This window comes from Rhinoderma darwinii, chromosome 1 (genome assembly GCF_050947455.1).
Source record: "Rhinoderma darwinii isolate aRhiDar2 chromosome 1, aRhiDar2.hap1, whole genome shotgun sequence".
Taxonomy (NCBI): Eukaryota; Metazoa; Chordata; class Amphibia; order Anura; family Rhinodermatidae; genus Rhinoderma; species Rhinoderma darwinii.
This window is the reverse complement of record NC_134687.1, coordinates 560,676,397-560,696,450: the sequence shown is the minus strand read 5'-3', so window position 1 is coordinate 560,696,450 and position 20,054 is coordinate 560,676,397. Positions and strand designations below refer to the sequence as shown.

General features: G+C 41.0%; 1 protein-coding gene across 1 annotated transcript in view; it reads right to left on the bottom strand.

The window, feature by feature from the left end:
- Nucleotides 1–1,424: 1,424 nt before the first annotated feature.
- AGGF1 (angiogenic factor with G-patch and FHA domains 1) overlaps nucleotides 1,425–20,054 on the bottom strand; it is a 57,978-nt gene continuing 39,348 nt past the window's right edge. The window contains exons 10-14 of the mRNA XM_075838578.1: nucleotides 17,896–18,061; nucleotides 17,703–17,785; nucleotides 13,706–13,833; nucleotides 13,516–13,615; nucleotides 1,425–1,676 (exon numbers count right to left, since the gene is read on the bottom strand). Of these exons, the coding sequence (XP_075694693.1) occupies nucleotides 1,482–1,676; nucleotides 13,516–13,615; nucleotides 13,706–13,833; nucleotides 17,703–17,785; nucleotides 17,896–18,061 (672 nt within the window). The 3' untranslated portion in view covers nucleotides 1,425–1,481. The remainder of the gene's footprint in view (nucleotides 1,677–13,515; nucleotides 13,616–13,705; nucleotides 13,834–17,702; nucleotides 17,786–17,895; nucleotides 18,062–20,054) is intronic.

Sequence of the window (20,054 nt, the reverse complement as noted above, 5' to 3'; positions counted from 1 at the left end):
CCAAATTTATCCAGTAGAAAAAAAACCAAAAAAACAGTCCCTTGCTGAAAACAGTAAGTAATTATTTTTGTGTCCACAAATTTCCACAAATTCCAGGGCATCATCATTCCCTCGATTGACAAAGGCATAAGAATAAGCAGAAAGACTGAAAGCTACTATTAGAGCTGTAAGCACACCTAAAAAAAAAATGCTGTACGTTACCAGAGTGGAAGAGCTTATCTTTCATCTTGGTGAAGGGACTGCTTGCTGAAAGGTCTATTCCTTAGCTGGACTTCTTTATTCTACAAACTAACATTCTTCCATACAAATTTACAACTATAATCCACCCTTAGGACATTTCCTAATATTGCATTCTTTATGATCTCATCAGGAGCTCTTGAAGGGAGTCATTCAACGGAAGGTGCTTGTTAACCTTTTTTTCTTGTCCCCAATAGGTATGGGGAGTCAAACACCCGGTGATGTCATGAAGCTTTCTGGAAATCAAATGACCAGTTAAAGGGATTTTCCCATAATCAATATTTATCACCTATCAACAGGATAAATGATCAATACCTGATCAGTGGGGGTCCGACCGCTATGACACCCACCGATCACAAGAACAGACTTACTTTGCTGTTCCTGGGACCCCCATAGGAATGGAGCGGTAGTGTGCATGCTTGACCATTGCTCCATTTATTTCTGTAGGGCTGCCGAAGATCGCGCCCAGCAGCCCCATAGAAATGAATGAAGCGGTGGTTGAGTACGCGCACTACCGCTCCCTTCCTATGGGGCTCCCAGGGACGACAAAGTAAGTGCGTTCTTGTGATCGGTGGGGGTCCCAGTGGTCGGTCCCCCACCTATCAGATATTTATAACCTATCCTGTGGATAGTTGATAAATATTGATTATGGGAAAACCCCTTTAAGACTTTCACTGTACTGTGCTTAACAATAATCACACCTATAGACTCTGCACATTGCCACTCACTAAGCACCTTTAAACATGAGGGAGCGGACTGCATACTCCTTATTCATTAAACTCCACAATAAATCAGTTGCAGTAAGTGGTACCTGAAAAAGAGTCAGAATTGTATCATTCTCTATTGCTATGCAGGGCTTTTGGAGCTCTGCATCAGAAAAACGTAGCCTGAATTTTACAGCTTTCCCTGCCATGTTTTTATCCCTTTAAAATCAGATGGGGGGGGAGACTTGATGTGTAATAGGATCTAAAGTACCTGGTTTTGAATTCCTTTTTTTAATATACTCTAGTTTACGTTTGTACTAGGTTATTAAAATGATTAAAAAAAGCCCTGAAAACTGGGAAGTGTTTTTTTTTTGTAAATATATATTCCAGTCCTTTCGTCTAAAACTCTTTCCACTGCAGTTTCTCTCCATAGAACAAGTGTGAACCTGGCCTCAAATATATTAAAAACCATGTCTCGTAATGTTATATATATTTTTTTATATAAAATAAAAGCTCAAATACAGACTAAAATAGTTCATATTATTGTGCTGTGCTCTTAACCCAAGAAGTGGCTTTCTTTGCATCATTCTTTGCAGCATCTTCGAAAATTTCTGCATATCTCTCTCGGGCCTTCTCCCAGTTCTTTTGGTTCTGAGTAGAGATCTGAATATCTTCAATGGAAGAAGAGTTGTGTGTCCCCAGACCTGCCTTCTTCTTATGCAGCTGAAGGTGGATCTGGCGAATAAGACGAAGTATAATTAGATATCACAAGCATATGAGGTGCGATTAGATTTATCCAACACAAAGAAAGCCCAAAAAGTTATGTCAACATGAAAAAAAAGCTGTGCATACAGTATACATGTTATACAAACCTCTCAACAATCTACCCTTATTTGTAGTACATACATTTTCTATAAAAAAAAACAATGTGTCCATGTAACATTTTACACAGAGCTTCTTCTGAAAGGACTTGTCATTCAAATTTGTTGTCCAGGGCACCGATTTATTTGTGCTTTCCTTTTGTGTATAGAGTACCTATACTTGCTTGTAAGTGCTCTGCGGGACTAAACGTCATATTACATGCCACAATTTAGGCCATGAAAAGGAGCGCTGATCCACGATCCAGCTTGTCCATGAGCGCGCAATGATCGGTTATGTACGTGGACGAGCGGTCATTACTACGATAGTTTATCCCCATACATTTCCATCATGTCGGCAGTACACATGGAGATGTGCTTCCGACTAGCGACTATTTTATTGGCCGCATGAACAAGCCGATCAGCCGATGAATGAGCGGTTGCTCATTCATTGGCTGATCGTTGCCCTGTTTACACAGGACAATGATCAGGAACAAAATCATATGAACGCTTGTTTGCCCCATCATTGGCCCGTGTAAAAGGGCCTTTAACCCCTTAAGGACGCAGCCTAGTTTTGGCCTTAAGGCTCAGAGCCCATTTTTCAAATCTGACATATTTCACTTTATGTGGTAATAACGTGGGAATGCTTAAACCTACCCAAGCGATTCTGAGATTGTTTTCTCGTGACACATTGGGCTTCATGTTCGTGGTAAAATTTGGTCGATATATTCAGTGTTTATTGGTGAAAAATTGCAAAATTTAGAGAAAATTTTGAAAAAATTGCATTTTTCAGAATTTAAATGCATCTGCTTGTAAAACAGACGGTTATACCACCCACAATAGTCACTAGTTCACATTTCCCATATGTCTACTTTAGATTGGCATAGTTTTTTGAACATTCTTTTATTTTTCTTGGACGTTACAAGGCTTAGAACATAAACAGCAATTTCTCATATTTTTAAGAAAATGTCAAATGCCTTTTATTTAAGGTACCTCTTCAGTTCTGAAGAGGCTTTGAGGGGCCTATGTATTAGAAACCCTGATAAAACACCCCATTTTAAAAACTAGACCCCTCAAAGTATTCAAAACAGCATTTAGAAAGTTTTTTAACCCTTCAGGCATTTCACAGGAATTAAAGCAAAGTGGAGGTGAACTTTGCAAATTTCATTTTTCTTGCGGAATTTCAATTTTATTCATTTTTTTTTCTGTAACACAGAAGGTTTTACCAGAGAAACACTACTAAATATGTATTGTCCAGATTCTGCAGTTTTTAGAAATGTCCCACGTGGCCCTACTGCGCTCGTGGACTAAAACACAAGCCCTAGAAGCAAAGAAGCACCTAGTGCATTTTGAGTCCTCTTTTTTATTAGAATATATTTTAGGCAGCATGCCAGGTTTGAAGAGGTGTTGAGGTGCCAAAACAGTAGGAATCCCCCAATAGTGACCCCATTTTGGAAACTACACCCCTCAAGGAATTCATTTATGGTTGTTGTTAGCATTTTGACCGCACAGTTTTTTCACAGCACCTATTTGAATTGGGCTGTGAAATGAAAAAAATGACATTTTTTCCAATAAGATGTCATTTGTGATCAAAATTTCTTATTTTCACAGGGAACAAAATACCCCATTTGGTTGCCCAATTTGTCCTTAGTGTGGCAATACCCCATTTGTGGTGATAAACTGCCGTTTGGGCCCATGGGAGGGCTCAGAAGGAAAGGAGCGGTATATGTTTGTTGGAGTCCAGATTTTGCTGGATTGGTTTTCGGGTGCCATGTCGCATTTGCAGAGCCTCAGGGGTATCAAAGCAATGGAAACCCACCAAAAGTGACCCCATTTTGGAAACTACACCCCTCAAGGAATTCATTTATGGGTAATGTGACCATTTAGACCCCATAGTTTCTTCACAGAACTTATTTGAATTGGGCTGGGAATGAAAACAAAATTATTTTTTTCAAATAATATGTAGTTTTGGCTGAAAATTTCTTATTTTCACAAGAAACAAAATACCCCATTCTGTTGCGCAATTTGTTCTGAGGGCCGCAATACCCCATTTGTTGTGATAAACTGCCGTTTGGGCCCATGGCAGGGCTCAGAAGGAAAAGGACCACCATTTGGCCTACTGGGGATTTTCTAGTGCGAAGTCATGTATGCAGAAGCCCCTGAGGTACCAGTACAGTTGAAACCCGCAAGAAGTGACCCCGTTTTAAAAACTACACCCTTAAGGCATTCATCTAGAGGTGTAGTGAGCATTTTGACCGGAGACTTACACCCCATAAACTGTAATGTGGGTTCTCCCGGGTATGGCAATACCCTACATGTGGCTGTTATCAGCTGCCTGGGCACACAGCAGGGCTCAGAGGGGAAAGACGAGGGGGGATAAGCTGTGTGGAGTGCATCAGGGTAAGTAAAATTGGGGTAAATTATAAACCAAGGGATGTATGATAAATTTTAAAACACTCTTTCATACAGAGCTCTGGTTATTCGGGACACGTGTCACATTGATATATTGTGTCATCCCTTATCGCCCTCTTATAGCAGACTTTGCACCTCTTTTGACTTTTTCCCTTCTTGCCAGTTTGGGGAACTTCCCCTGGAAAGTGTTGCCGCCCTGGTACGATGCGTGTGGCCCCGCTTCCAGAAGTACTGGGTGCCCCCCCTTCTTGGTCACTAAAGATTAGGTTCTTGATAATCACCTCTTGAAATTCCAGGAAAGTTCCCGTCTGGCCTGCACATCGACGTAGCACGTACGCATTGTACAAAGCCATCTGTATGATGTGCACGGCCAGCTTCTTATACCACACCGCATGGCGCTGTAGGGCTTCAGGGCTTGATCTTACAAGTCCATCCCTCCCATGTACCTATTGTAGTCCAGGATGCAGTCTGGTTTGGGGGTGGCCTTTCCTTCATATATCCTAAACCTGTAGGTATACCCTGATGCACTCTCACAGCTTATACATCTTCACGCCATACCTTGCCCTCTTACCTGGCAGGTACTGGCGGAATTGAACCCTCCCTTTAAAATGTACCAGGGACTCATCAATAGAAATACACTTCTCGGGGGTGTATGCTTGGGAAAACCGGGCACTGGAACGGTCTAATAGGGGTCTCCGTTTATACAAACGGTCAAAACTGGGGTCATCTCAGGGTGGGCACGGCTCATTATCAGTATAATGTAAGAAGCGAAGTATTGCCTGATTTATTTATTTTTTTAGGTTCCAGTTCAGTTCTGAAGTTGCTTTGAGGGGCCCATATATTAGAAACCCCTATGAAATACCCCATTTTAGAAACTAGACCCCTCAAAGTATTCACAACAGCATTTAGAAAGTTTATGAACCCTTTAGGTGTTTCACAAAAATTTTTTTTTTTGTCAGAAAATCCGCTTTATACCATTTTTTTTATAACACAAAAGGATTTATCAGTGAAACGCAAATGAATACGTATTGCCCAGATTCTGCAGTTTACAGAAATATCCCACATGTGGCCCTAGTCAGGTAATGGACTGAAGCACCGGCCTCCGCAGCAAAGGAGCACCTAGTGGATTTTGAGGCCTCTTTTTTATTAGGCACCATGTCCGGTTTGAAGAGGTCTTGTGGTGCCAAAACATTGGGAACCCCCCAAAAGTGACCCCAATTTGGAAACTAGACCCCTTGAGGAATCCATTGTAGTTTTCTTGGGGTGCATGCGGCTTTTTGATCAGTTTTTATTCTATTTTTAGGTGGCGTGGTGACTAAAAAACAGCAATTCTACTATTGTTTTTTTATTCTTTTTTTTTTTTACTGCGTGCACCGTGCGCTATAAATGACACATTCACTTTATTCTGCGTGGCGATAAGATTACGGCGATACCAGATGTTTATAGTTTTTTTTATGTCTTATGGCGTTTGCACAATAAAATACGTTTTGTAAACAATCATTCACTTTTTGTGTTACCTTATTCTAAGAGCCAGAACGTTTTTATTTTTCAAACAATAAAGCCGTGCGAGGACTTATATTTTGCGTAACGAACTGTAGTTTCGATCAGTACCATTTTTAGGTACATGCGACTTTTTGATCTCTTTTTATTCCATTTTTTGGGAGGTGAAGTGACCAAAGAATTGTGATTGTGGTACGGTTTATTATTATTTTATTTTACGGCGTTCACCGTGCGGGATAAATAACGAAATAGTTTTGTAGTTCAGGCCGTTACGGACGCGGCGATACCAATTATGTATAGTTTATTTGTTTGTTTATATATTTTTATTAATAATAAAGGACTGATAAGGGAAAAGGGGGGATTTTTACTTTTATTACTTTTAAATCTTTTATTTTCTTATTTTTACACATCTTTTTTTAACTTTTTTTTTACTTTATTACTTTGTCCCACTAGGGGACTTGAGGGCAGGAGGCCCTGATTGCTATTCTAATACACTGCACTACATGCACTGTCAGCTACTCACTGACAGCAAGCATAGTGGGTCCTGACGTTGTCAGGACCCACTAGGCTTCCGTCTATGGCATAGCCGGACGCCATTGTTTGGTGTCCGGTTGCCATAGTCACCATCGCCGGCTGCTATCGCGTAGCAGGCCGGCGATGGCAGCTTAACCCCTAAAAAGCTGCGATCTCTATAGAACGCGGCTTTTAAGGGGTTAATCGGCGGGGACACAGCGATCGGTCCCCGCTGTAGGAGCTGTGACAGCTGCTGAACAAGACAGCAGCGTCACAGCTCCTGTATGTGTCGGGAGGACGGCCGAAACGGCCGTTACTCCCGTGACGTACTATTACGTCATGGAGCGCGAACGATACAGCTGCCATGACGTAATAGTACGTCAAGGAGCGGGAAGGGGTTAAACATTCATGGATTATCCTTAATATTGCTCAATAATGTTTGACTGGTGTGGGGCAAACCTTCGGAACCCACGCCAATGATCACAATGAAGGAGCCAAGCATGGCTCTTCATATGGACGAGGCACTGAAGGGGACGTGTCGCTTGCCGGAGGGTAGTTCTTCTTTAATTATAAAGGCAAAATGATAAAGGTTGACCTGATGCTGTGACCCCAGTGAGGTTAAAGCTTCCTCTCTTTTTATTCTGCCCTGGTGTACACCACCAATAGTGAACCATTAATAATAGGGGAAAGGGATATGGACGAGAAGAAAAGAGGGCAAAAAAAGTTACCTGGTATATGAACCGGCAGAAGCAGGCATATTGCCTGGCAAGGAAATCTAGGGTGAACAGTCCCTTTATATAGAGCACCCTATTGCAAATGATCAGATCCCATTATTTTTACATTTTCCTTTGCTGCTTAGTTACCATTTTAGAGTTTTTGACAGAAGCAGTGGATTGATTAAATAAAGGGAGAGGGAAGGTTGAGCTTAGTGGAATGTGATCATTGTGTTAGACAATCACTTCAAATGGAGCTTAAATAATTGTACTTTATTCCTGTCATTTTGATTGTTATATATTTGTTTTGATACCATTTATCTCTTGTACTTACAGGACAGGTAGCTCTTTTTTAAGGCCTTATGCACACATCCGTTGCAAATCGTACGGCCGCTAAAGATGGCTTCAGTGTGCAGTCCATTGTTTCAACGGAATGAATGGAATGGAACGGACAGGTGTAGGACCGATTCTATTTTTGTCAGAACGGCCACACGGATCCGTTAAAAGAACGGGTGTGCATGGCCCCATAGAAATGAATGGGTCAGTGTGCTATTCATTAAAAAAAACAAAAAAAAAAACGGATAGCACATGAGGCCTAGTACATAGATTGTATCACATTTGTTGCTAAGTCTAGGCAACAAATACTATGTAACAATTAGTTACACACACGTATCCATCGAGACTGTCAACAGGAGATGTGCATGCCGTGTATCATCAACATCCCCCACTCTTTACTGATGAACAGCACATGACCGCTGTAGGGGTTTCCAGGACCGAAATGGCGGAGAGTGGGAGCAGGAACGCTTCATGGGGTAAGTATGCCATCCCCTGTCATGCTGCAGTCCCAGATAACCCCCTTTCACCTCTTGGCGTCGAATGCCATTTTTAATTTTTGTCTTTTCCTCCCTGCATCCCAAAAGCCATAACTTTATTTTCCCATTAACATAGCCATATGAGGTCTTGTTTTTTGTAGGACGGTATGGAAAAAAAATCATTGATGCCATAATTTTTTTTTTGGTTTCACCTTACGATAAAAACAACATGTTAACTTAATTCTGCAGGTCAATAAGATTACGGCGGTAATTAAATTTGTATATTTCTTTTTATGGTTTACCCGTTAGAAAAGAAACATATTAGTTAAAAAAAAAAAAAAATCGTTTTGCTTCACCCTATTCTGATAGGTCTAACTTATTTTCCCGTCAACTGAGCAATGTGAGGGTTTCTGCGGCGCGAGCTGTAGTTTTTATTGTGCATGCGACTTCTTGATCACTTTACTTTTTTTAAAAGTTAACCCCTTAACGACCTGCGTATAGTGTTTTTACGTCGGCCGTTTGGGGTAGTTCTTCTGAAATGCCGCCTTTTCACGTTGGCACTTCAGAAGAACTTTTCCCACATCGTGCGGTGTGCTCCTGAAGTCCGGGCTGTTGCTAACAGTCTCGGGCTTCAGGGCAACGATCGGAGAACACTAGCAGTGGTCTCCGATCATATTTAACCCCTCAGATGCGGCAGTCAATAGCAAGTGAAGATAGCAAGCGCTGCATCGGAGTGATCTTAGAGGGAGGGGGCTCCCTCTCACCCCACGTGCATCACGGGGTTCCGATGGTTTCTATGGCAGCCTGCAGGTCTGCCTTTAGTGTTTGCCTGTTAATACACTGCAATACCCACTTTTTCCCCTAACAAAATACATTATGAAAAAAAGTTACTCATATTTGGTATCGCCCCGTCCGTAACGAACCAAACTATAAAATGATTACATTATTTAACCCACATTGGGAATGCCGTAAAAAAATAAATAAAAAACAATGCCAGAATTGCAGTTTTCTGTTCATCCTACCTTCAAAAAAATTTGATAAAAAAAGATCAAAAAGTAGCATTTACTCCAAAACGGTACCAATAAAAACTACAAGTCGTGCCGCAAAAAACCCTCATCCAGCTGCATCGGTCGAGAAATAAAAAAGTTTTGGCTCTTAAAATATAACGACACAAAAACAAATAATTGAAAAAAAAAATTAAAAAAAATATGTTTTTATTGTGTAAAGGTAGGAAAACATATAAAAACCTATATAAATTTGGTATCGCCGCAATAGTAACGACCCGCTGAATAAAGTTATTATGTTTATACCACACAGTAAATGTCGTAAAATTAAGACGCAAAAGAGGATCAATAAATTATATGTACCCCAAAACAGTGCTATACAAAAATACAACTTGTCCCACAACAAAATAGTCCTTATACAGCTACGTCGACGGGAAAAATAAAAACGTTATAGCTCTTTGAATGAGACGATGGAAAAACTTAAAAAAATTGCTCGGTCATTAACCCCTTCAGGACTGAGCCTGTTTTGGCCTTCAGGACGAAGACGATTTTTCAAATCTGACTTGTGTCACTTTATGTGGTAATAACTTCGGAATGCTTTTACCTATCCAAGTGATTCTGAGTGTTTTCTCGTGACATATTGTACTTTATGTTAGTGAAAAAATTGTCAATAAATTCAATATTTATTTGTAAAAAAACACCAAGATTTGGAGAAAATGTGCAAAAATTAGAATTTTTGTCAATTTAAATGTATCTGCTTTAAAACAGATAGTAATACCACACAAAATAGTCACTAGTTACCATTTCCCATATGTCTACTTTGTTTGCATCATTTGTTGAACATTCTTTTATTTTTCTAGGACGTTACAAGACTTAGAACTTTAGCAGCGATTTCTCATATTTTCAAGAAAATTTCAAAAGGGTATTTTTACAAGGACCAGTTCAGTTCTGAAATGGCTTTGAGGGCCTTATATATTAGAAAGTCCCCATAAATCACCCCATTTTGAAAACTGCACCCATCAAAGTATTCAAATCAGCATTCAAAAAGTGTTTTAACCCTTTAGGCGTTTCACAGGAATTAACGCAAAGTAGAGGTGAAATTTACAAATTTCATATTTTTTTGCCAAAATTCATTTGTGATAAAATGTTTTCTATACCACAGAACGTTTTACCCGAGAAATGCAACTCAATATTTATTGCCCAGATTCTAAAATTTTTAGAAATATCCCACATGTGGCCCTAGTGTGCCAATTTACTGAAATATAGGCCTCAGAATCAAAGGAGCACCTAGTGGATTTTGGAGCCTCCTTTTTTTTTTTTAAAATATATATTTTAGGTACCATGTCAGGTTTGAAGAGGTCTTGTGGGGCCAAAACAATAAAGACCCCCAAAAGTGACCCCATTTTAGAAACTACACCCCTTAGGGAATTTATCTAGGGGTATAGTTAGCATTTTGAACTCACAGTTTTTTTGTTAAATTTATTTGAATTAGTATGTGAAGATGAAAATCTACTTTTTTTCTGGAATAAAAGAGAAAAAACACCCCAACATATGTAAAGCAATTTCTCCCGATTATAGCAATACCCCAATAAACTGCTGTTTGGACCCGCAGCAGGGCTCAGACGAGAAGGAGCACCATTTGGATTTTGGATTTCTGATTTTGCTGGAATAGTTTTCAGTGCCAGGTCTGTTTGCAATGCACTGGAGGGAACAAAATAGTGGAAACCCCCCAAAAGTGACCCCATTTAAAATCTACTTTTTTTTTTCTGAAATAGGGTAGCCATTTTTAATTTTTACAAGGAATAAAGGAGAAAAAGCACCCCAACATTTGTAAAACAATTTCTCCCGATTACGGAAATATGCCATATGTGGTAATAAACTGCTGTTTGGACCCACAGCAGGGCTTAGAAGGGAAGCAGCGCTATTTGGCTTTTGGAGCTCAAATTTAGGTGAAATGGTGTTTGGGTGCCATGTTGCATTTGCAAAGCCCCAGAGAGTCCAAAACAGTGGAAACCACACAAAAGTGACCCCCATTTTGGAAATTACACCACTTAAAGAATCTATCTAGAGGTATAGTGGGCATTTAGATCCCACAAGTCTTTTGCAGGATTTATTAGAATTAGGCCGTGAAAATGAATATCAACATTTCTTCCACTAAAATGTTGAATTTTTTCAATTTCACAAAGGATAAAGGAGGAAAAAGCCGCCCAACATTTGTAAAGCAATTTCTCCCGAGTACGGCAATACCCCACATGTGGTCATAAATGGTTTTTTCATTAGAAAGTAATTAACCCATTACGGACTGAACCATTTTTTTTCTTTTCCTTTTTAGTTTTTCCCTCCCCGCTTTCCAAGAGCCATAACTTTTTTATTTTTCCGTCAATAGAGTGATGTGAGGGCTTATTTTTTGCAGGACGAGCGGTCGTTTTTAATGGTACCATTTTTTTGGTACATACAACTTATTGAGCACTTTTTATAAATTTTTTTGGTAGAGCCAAGGTGACCAAAACACAGCGATTTTGTCGTTTTAAATTCTTTATTTTTCACGAGCCCACTCCATACATCACCCCCCACACTACGACATGCTATGTCGTGGTGCGCGAAGGAGTTAATGCGCAGCGGATGGTGCAGAGTGAAAATTAAAATTCTCCACTGATATGCCATTTTAGTGCACTATATGTTAAGCCCAGTTTGTGCCACGGAAGACAAATACCTCATATAATATTAACCGGGTTCTCCCGGGTATGGCGATGCCATATCAGTGGACGTAAACTGCTGTTTGGGCGCGCTGTAGGGCTCAGAAGGGAGGGAGCGCCGTTTGGCGCGCAGATTTAGCTTGTTGGTTCTGTTTGGCGTTTTACTGGTATTTCAGTTTATAATGTGGGGGCATATGTAATCTGCACGGAGAACATCAGGGAATAATAAGAGGGTATAATAATGGGGTAAATAAATAATAATCCAAAGATATGTGGGGGTCCACATGTGGGGTCCACATGTGGGATTGGGCATAAAATGAAGTGGGGTTCTTAGTAATATACTGTTGGGCATATAAATTTGTCTGGGAGACCATAAGCTCTATAAAATCATCAGTGAAAAAGAACTTGAAAAAGTCCATCTCACTGAGCCCTGCCGTGTTAAATTTGATCCCTGGACTGCCCGTATACTCAGGGATTTGGGGTTCATAATTGTCTGGTGTGGGGGTCCATATGGGGTGACTTCGCTCGGGGGTTTCAACTGCGACGGGGTCACTTCTCAGGGGGTTTCAGCTGTGGTGGTGGTCCTGCAACGTCTCCTAGGTGGTCCCTCCTCTTCATCACTAGATGAGGAGGTTGACAAAAAAAAAAAAAAAAAAAAAGTCACACCATCCGACGATTCTGTGTTGGAGGCAAGAAATGCCTCTTCAGCAGAAAATGACCTTTGGGACATCTTTTATTATTTATGTGTGACACGTGTATTATGTATACAGCAAAAAAATTAAAATAAATAAAAGAAGTTAGAAAAATTCCCTAACTAAAAGCAATAGGATGATACCCAAAACTCTCTTTGTTTTTCAATAGAATGAGTGGACTTCCCTACACTAAAACTAACTAGGGCGAGGGTTCCTAACACTAAACCTAACTAGATTTTTTTTTTTAACTTCCCTAACGCTAAGCCTAACTACGGTGACAATTCCCTGACACTAAACCTAACTAGTGATGGATCCCTAACGCTAAAACAAACTACGGTGACCGATTCCTGACGTTAAACCTAACTACGCTTTTTGACGGTTCCCTGACACTAACTACCCCTAATACTAAACTAGCTAGATGATAACTTTCTAAACTAGCTTTTTTAAATTGTAATAAATTTTCATATTTTTTTTGTTTTTTGTATTTTATAAAGAAAAAAAATAATCCACAGGGACCAAGAAATGTGGCCCTGAAGACTAAGAAGTGGTCAGTGATAGGAGATCACTGAGCAAAAACAAGGGGGAAAAGGGAAACACAAGGAGGAGGAGGAGGAAGTGGGAAGTACAAAAAAGTTACTTTTTCCAAGTTTTTTTGTAAAGTTTTCTCAGCACAATTCTCCTGACACAACCGCTCTGAACTACTCTCTAACGCCAACAGAGAAGTTCAGGGCGGGTGCGGCAGAATGTGAGGTCTGGGGCAGAAAATTATGTATGTGATCGATGCTATTGGTTAGTAGTCACTGACTAGCCAATAGCAGCGATCGCCGGGGCGGGACCACCGAAATTGGTCCCAGAGTATCGAGCGGAGATTAAATGGTACTGTGTTTACTCAGGTCAGTACATTTACTGAGCTGAGCGCGAACGATGCACTCAGCACGATGTAATAGTACTGAGCTGGGCGGGAAGGGGTTAAGCTGTGCCTCTGTCAGCGCTTAATAGGAGAAACATGGGAGATCTGGGGGCTCCCAGGCTGCCATGACAATCGGCCCCCCACACTCTTTCTGGTGGCTCAGATGTCGCGGTCGGTATTGATCGTGGCATCTAAGTTGTTAAACGGCTGAGATCTACGTTATCTATGAACCCGACCGTTGCAGTGAGGTGACGGCTGTAACATATAGCCAATACTTGCGGAGTATGGAGAAGCTCAGCCAATGAGCTCGTTCCTTACTCCCCCTTGCTGGCTGTGATGTACAGTTACATCAGATGCCGCCAAGGGGTTAAGGTGCCTCTAAACTGTGAATTGTTCTACAAAACAGATTAAGAGAATTGTTACCGATTTAACCTGCCTCCACCCAGGCCACACTCCACAACTTACCGGGTCTCTCATTCCATCTCCAGATTTGCCAAGACCTTCCCCCTTTTTCCATCCCATCTTTTCTAACATCTTTCTTCCTTTGTTACGATCATTAATTTCTCTGTGTGAAAAAAAACAAAGATTAAAATAGGCCCAATAACAATTTCTCAAAGTTATTCCAAATTTTAATGTAGAATTTCTCCTAACGTACACGTGTACAGATGCTGGCGCGTCATCTCTCTGGAATGTGCTTTCACTTCCCACCACTTTACGGCGTCTATCGGCTCGGTCTTTGTACTTGGAGTTCTTCAACACTTTGTTGTTTTCATAATCAACGCCCTAAGATAATACAAGATGGTGTTTACAACATTCATCTGACTAAAAGGTTTTTAAAAGGATCTGCAAAGTGCTCTTATGGCACCATCAGATACTTATAAAGGGAGTGGTCCCCAGTTTGGGGTACATAAAACTTACTTAAAAGTTGAGAACTCTAACGGGGGAGGGGGGAGGGGTGGAAAATAAACAGCTATCACATAAGTTTTTTTAGTTTTAAAATTCCATTGTTCACTGTGTGCCACAAATAATGTGTTTGCATTGTTCTAGGGGGCGGTACAATTACAGCGTTACCAGGAAAGCAATTCCATATTCTTCCTCCCACCGTTCACCGTGCGGTTTTTACCCCTTAACGACTGCCAATACGCCTTTTCGCTGCGGCCGTTAAGTGTACTTATACCAGAGCGCCGCCTTTTCGCGGCGCTGCAACATAAGCCCGGAACAGGTGTTCTGTGCCGGCTAAAGCGTGTGTCGGCCGGTCTAAAGACAGCCGGGCACCTGCACTAACGGGCGGGATCAATCTCACCGGTTTAACCCTTTAGTTGCGGCGCTCAACTGCGAGCGCCGCATCCAAGTGGTTTTGGAGGGAGGGTGCTCCCTTTCTCACCCCACCGGCCCCATGCAAGTGCAATCGCAGGGTGCTGATAGCTTCTATGGCAGCCGGGGGCCTAATAAAGGCCCCCAGGTCTGCTTGTAGTGGATGCCTGCTAGGCCATGCCTGAGGCATTACCTAGAAGGTGCCTGTCAGTTTTAGCGTTCACACGCTTAACAAAAAACATCTGAAAATACAGAGCTGTTTTAAATGGAAAACAGCCCCTGATTTTCAGCCGTTTTTTAAGCAACTAGCGTTATTTGAGGTGTTTTTTACGGCCGTTTTTGGAGCGTTTTTTCTATTGAGTCAATGAACAACGGCTCCAAAAACGGCTCAAGAAGTGACATGAACTTTTTACGGGGCGTCTTTTTACGCGCCATCATTTGAAAATGAGGTATAAAATAACGCCGTATTTCCCATTGAAATCAATGGGCAGATGTTTGTAGGCGTTCAGCTTCCGATTTTCAGCCATTTTTCGGGACGTTTACACCCAGAAAAACGGCTGAAAATAGCCCGTGTGAACATACCCTGACACTGACAGGCAATAATACACTGCAATACAAAAGTATTGCAGTGTATTATAAAAGCGATCAGAAGATCGCATAGTGAAGCCCCCTAGTGGGACTAAAAATAAAGTAACCAAAAAGTTTAATAAATAAATTAAAATCCCAAATATAAAAATAAAAAACCCATGTTTTCCCTTATAAAATACTTTAATATGAAAAAACCCCCAAAAAACTTCAAGACATTACACATATTTGGTATCGCCGCGTCCGTAACGACCTCACCTATAAAGCTATTATGTTATTTAACATGCATGGTGAACGCCATAAAAAAAAAACGTGCCAGAATTGCTGTTTTCTGTTCAATCTGCCTTCAAAAATTTTTTATAAAAAGTGATCAAAAAGTCACATGTACTCCAATAAAAACTAGAAGTCGTCCCGCAAAAAACAAGCCCTCATACAGCTGCAGCGGCGTAAAAATAAAACAATTATGGCTCTTAAAACATGGCAACACAAGAACAAATAATTTTGAAAAAAAATGTTTTTACTGTGTAAAAGTAGTAAAACATACAAAATCTATATCAATTTGGTAGCCCCACAATCATAATGACCCACTGAATAAAGTTATTATGTTATTTATACCACACAGTAAACGGCGTAAATCTAAAGTGAAATTTATGGGTTTTCTTTCCATTACCCACCCCCAAAAAAGTTAATCAATAAATTCTATGTACCCCAAAATGGTGCTATTAATAAATACAACTCGTTCCGCAAAAAACAGGACCTTATACAGCTATGTCGACGCAAAAATAAAAAAGCTCCAGCTCTTGGAATGCGACGATGGAAAAAACTTAAAAAATAGCTTGGTCATTTAGGTTTAAATAACATGATAACTTTATTGTACGGGTTAAGATTGCAGAAAAACGACATATGGGTATTTGTTCTTTTCAAACAATTTTACAAAATAAAACGAATATTTTTTTTACTGCATAGTTTTTTTTTTTTAAACAAAACCACACAACTTTAATTTAATTATTTTTCAGTCCCACTAGGGGACTTCACAAAACAATTATTTTAATCACTGATATAATGCTTTGGTAAGGGTACTTTACAGCCTATTCCTGTGGTATACTGACAGGCAATCTATTAAGCTGTGCCAATAGGCAAACAGCCATGACAGTCCTGGGGGCTTTTGTTAGGTCCCCGGCTGCCATGCCAACCCATCGTCGCCACACGATTCGGTCGCGAGGCACGATGGGGTGACAGAGGAAGATCCTCTGTCTAACCACCTAGATGCCACGGAAGCTATGGAGAGTGGCATCTTGGGGGCGAAAAAGCCAGGATCGGAGGTAACTCCAATCTTGGCCATTGAAGCAGGAAGGCTGCTGTATATTACAGCTAGCACACCCTGCGGATGGTACGGGCATATGTGCCCACGCCATAGACGTAACCGTATGCTCATTTGCGGGAATGTACCTCTAAAATGGATGTACAATTACGTACATTTCCGAGAAGGGAGGGGGGGAGGAGTTAAAAGCATATTAAGAATATGCATGCGCATTGCAGCCCATTCACTCAAATGGCAGTGCCATCAACATTACCTTGGAGATAAATGTAAAGACGAAGGACTAAAATAGGCCATACACATTAGACGTCACAACTCTCCCCCGATGGCAGATGTTGGGGGAGAGAACTATCCTGCTGTTGAATTTCAACACGGCCATAACTTTTTGTTCTTTAGTAGATGGAGAGGAGTCTGGCAGCGGCTTTCTCCCTATTGAAAACACATGCACGCTGAGCCGAGCATGCATGCGTACAGGGAAGCCCGGAGGAATAGCTGTTGGCAGAACGATCGTTCGGCTGACAACTATCTCAAGTGTATGGGGCTACATGGAGACATTCTGTAGCATGACTTTCCATTGTTAACTATTGAGTGACAGCTGCAATCCACATTAATGCACTGAGTTGCATGCAACTCAAAGTATTACTCCGCCTGCAGCTGTAACTCAACAGATAAAATTGTAAAGTCCCAGCCGCAGGTCTTACACCGAAGTACGATGCTCTATCCGGTGCCTTAGGCAATGCTTCTTGGGGAGAATAGCTGTAAAGCACAACATGTGATAGAACACGACATGATTGTTTTTTTTTTTTGGACTGATTTGATGGAATTCGACAAAGAAGGAGCTCTACAGGAAAAAGTGAAACACTTATGCCTGGTACAGGGCATGACGTCTTTGAGTCTAAGTTGTGCACCACCCACTCAATCCTTGCACTAGGCATAACACAGTATCAGGGTTTCTCAAAATGCAGCAACTAAGGCAAAGTCTAAGGCCCAGTTCACACTCCGTTTTCTTGCAGGAATTTTGAGTCAGATTTTTACCTGACTGCAAATTCTTGCCGCGATTTTCGCTGCGTTTTTCACCCGCGGCCATTGAGCGATGTGGGCAAAAAAAGGCTGCAAAAACGCTTTCTCTGCCTCTCATTGATTTCAAAAGGGAGGTCAGAGACGGAACCGCGGCAAGAAAGAGCTAAAAACCGCCGTGAACAAAAACTCTTCCGCCTCCCATTGAAATCAATAGGAGGCGGTTTCGGAAGTTTTTTGCCACTGATTCAGACGGGTTTCCCGCCTAAAAAAAAAAACTCTGTGAACTGGGCCTAAGCATGCTACATGGTTTTCTCATAAGGTTCAAGGGTACTTTACAGCCTATTCCTGTAGTTGTTGGTTCAGATAGGTGAAGTGATTTCTAGAGGTCATACAAGATGCCATCCACTCACATTACCTGTAAGCCATATTTCTCACGGATTTGCTTAAGTCCCTTTCTTCTTAGCTTTTCTTTTTCCTCTTTGCTTATGACTGGAACAGCTAATGATAAAAATAATAAGAAATAAATACAATTTCCCCTTTATAAATAACATACATGTCTATTATTTTGCAGCAAGAAAGAGAGTGTTAAAATATAAGGTACAAGTTACCCGTGAATTCTTCTTTCTGATTTAGACGCAGATGTGCTCGGACTTGTCCAGGTTCACAGCCATCACAGGTTTCACTGCCTGGGTGCACATGAAATGAAAGCACAGTCTCTCCGAACTTGACCTCGTCTCCATGATGTATCACAACGGGCTCACAGATTATTTTAGGCTGCATTATAGAATATGGACAGAGATTTCATCATAAAAAACAAACATATACTATGGACATTACACATTAAAGGGGTTTTCCCATGAGGGACATTTATGGCATTTATGACATTAGGCGGGTCCCACCTGCACCCATCTCTAGAACCGAGCCCCCTAAACCCCGTTCTAGCTTTTTGTGCTCGCGCCGACTCCCGACCACTTCCTGATTAGATGGTCGGGAGTTACAGAAATAGCGTAACTTGCTGAGCTACGCGGTTTCCGTAATTCCCATAATAGTGAATGGCAGTCACGGAAGCAGCGTAGCACGCGAGCTATGCGGTTTCCGTAACTACTATTCAGTTCTATGGTGCTTACGGGACCAGCTACGCGGATCTCTCCTTCATGGTCGGAAATCAGCTGGAACTCAAAGAGGTAGAACGGGGTTTAGGGGGCACTGTTCTAGAGATAGGTGAGGGACCCAGAGGTGGGACCCGCATCTATCCGACGTATCCTGTATAAAAAGTCCACCGTCCAGCAGCACCAGCCTGAAAATATGGATGGGTGCACGCCCTGGGAACCCAATCACGGTTCCAAATCCTCCAATATGTGTCCAAAGATAGGCAGCACTCCAAATCAAGGTGAAAAAAGTAGCTTTTAATAGCCCTCGTGCAACGTTTCGGCTCAATACAAGGAGCCTTTCTCAAGCAACTTGTATTCTAAAGTTGCTTGAGAAAGGCTCCTTGTATTGAGCCGAAACGTTGCACGAGGGCTATTAAAAGCTACTTTTTGCACCTTGATTTGGAGTGCTGCCTATCTTTGGACACATATTGACATATCCTGTAAATATGTCAAATGTCCCTCGTGGGAAAACCCCTTTAAAGTTATTGACCTTAAAACTAAGGAACAGGTGCACTCGTAACCCCTTGGAGACACAGCCATTTTTTGGTTTATTTTATTTTTTTCCTCCTGGCGTTCCAAAAGCCATACGTTTTTTATTTTTCCATTGATGAGAGTTTGTTTGTGGGACAAGTTGGAGTTTTTAGTGGCCCTATTTAATGTACCATATAATGTGCTAGGGAACTGGAAAAAAATCCTTTGTGGGGTGGGAGGGAGGAAAAAAAAACAAAACGATTCCTCCATTGTATTTTGGATTTTGTTTTTATGGCGTTCACCGTGCAGTGAACATGACATGTTAGACTTTGTTTTGTGGGTCAATACGATTACAGCAATACCAAATTTAGGTAACTTTTTACAAAGAAAAAAAAAATATTTTTTGTTAAAAAAATGTTTTAACCATATCCTGAGAGCCATAACTTTTTTTTTTTTTTGTTGAACAGCCTTGTGAGGGTGTGTTTTTTGCTGGTCGAGCTGTAGTTTTTATTGGTACAATTTTACGGTACATGTGGCTTCTTGATCAGCTTTTCTATTATATTTTGGGCGAGATAAGGAGACCAAAAAACAGCAATTCGGTTTTGTTTTTTGACTGCGTTCACTGAGCAGGTTAAAAAGAATGTTATAATAAAATAGTTCGGACATTTACGGACACGGCGAAACCAATTATGTTATTTTTTTTTACATTACTTGAGGGTGACGTTCGAATGATTGTTCGTTCGCCAAATATTCCTTAATACAATGGCTTCATACACGTCCTTTGGCCATTATAGTCGTGCAATCGGCCCATACTTGTCCGATGGGACAAGAAAATTACTGGCCGATATATGGCTGGAAGTGACAAACCCCCCTACTCTTCCTTTGTGGGTTGTCATTTGTAGAACGATTGTTTGTGATCGAAAGAGTGACCCATACACATTCAACACTTTGATACCTGGGCAAAAATTTCCAACACTATCAACAAATTGTTTAGAAGATTAATTTCGTCCATCAATGGTTTATAACAATCCTTTGCTTAATTTTGTTACCAACAATCGTCGTTCTGGTCGAAATCTTCCACCTTCATCAACTTTTGTCTAATGTGTATGGCCACCTTGAGAGGAATGTTGGCCGAACCCAATTTT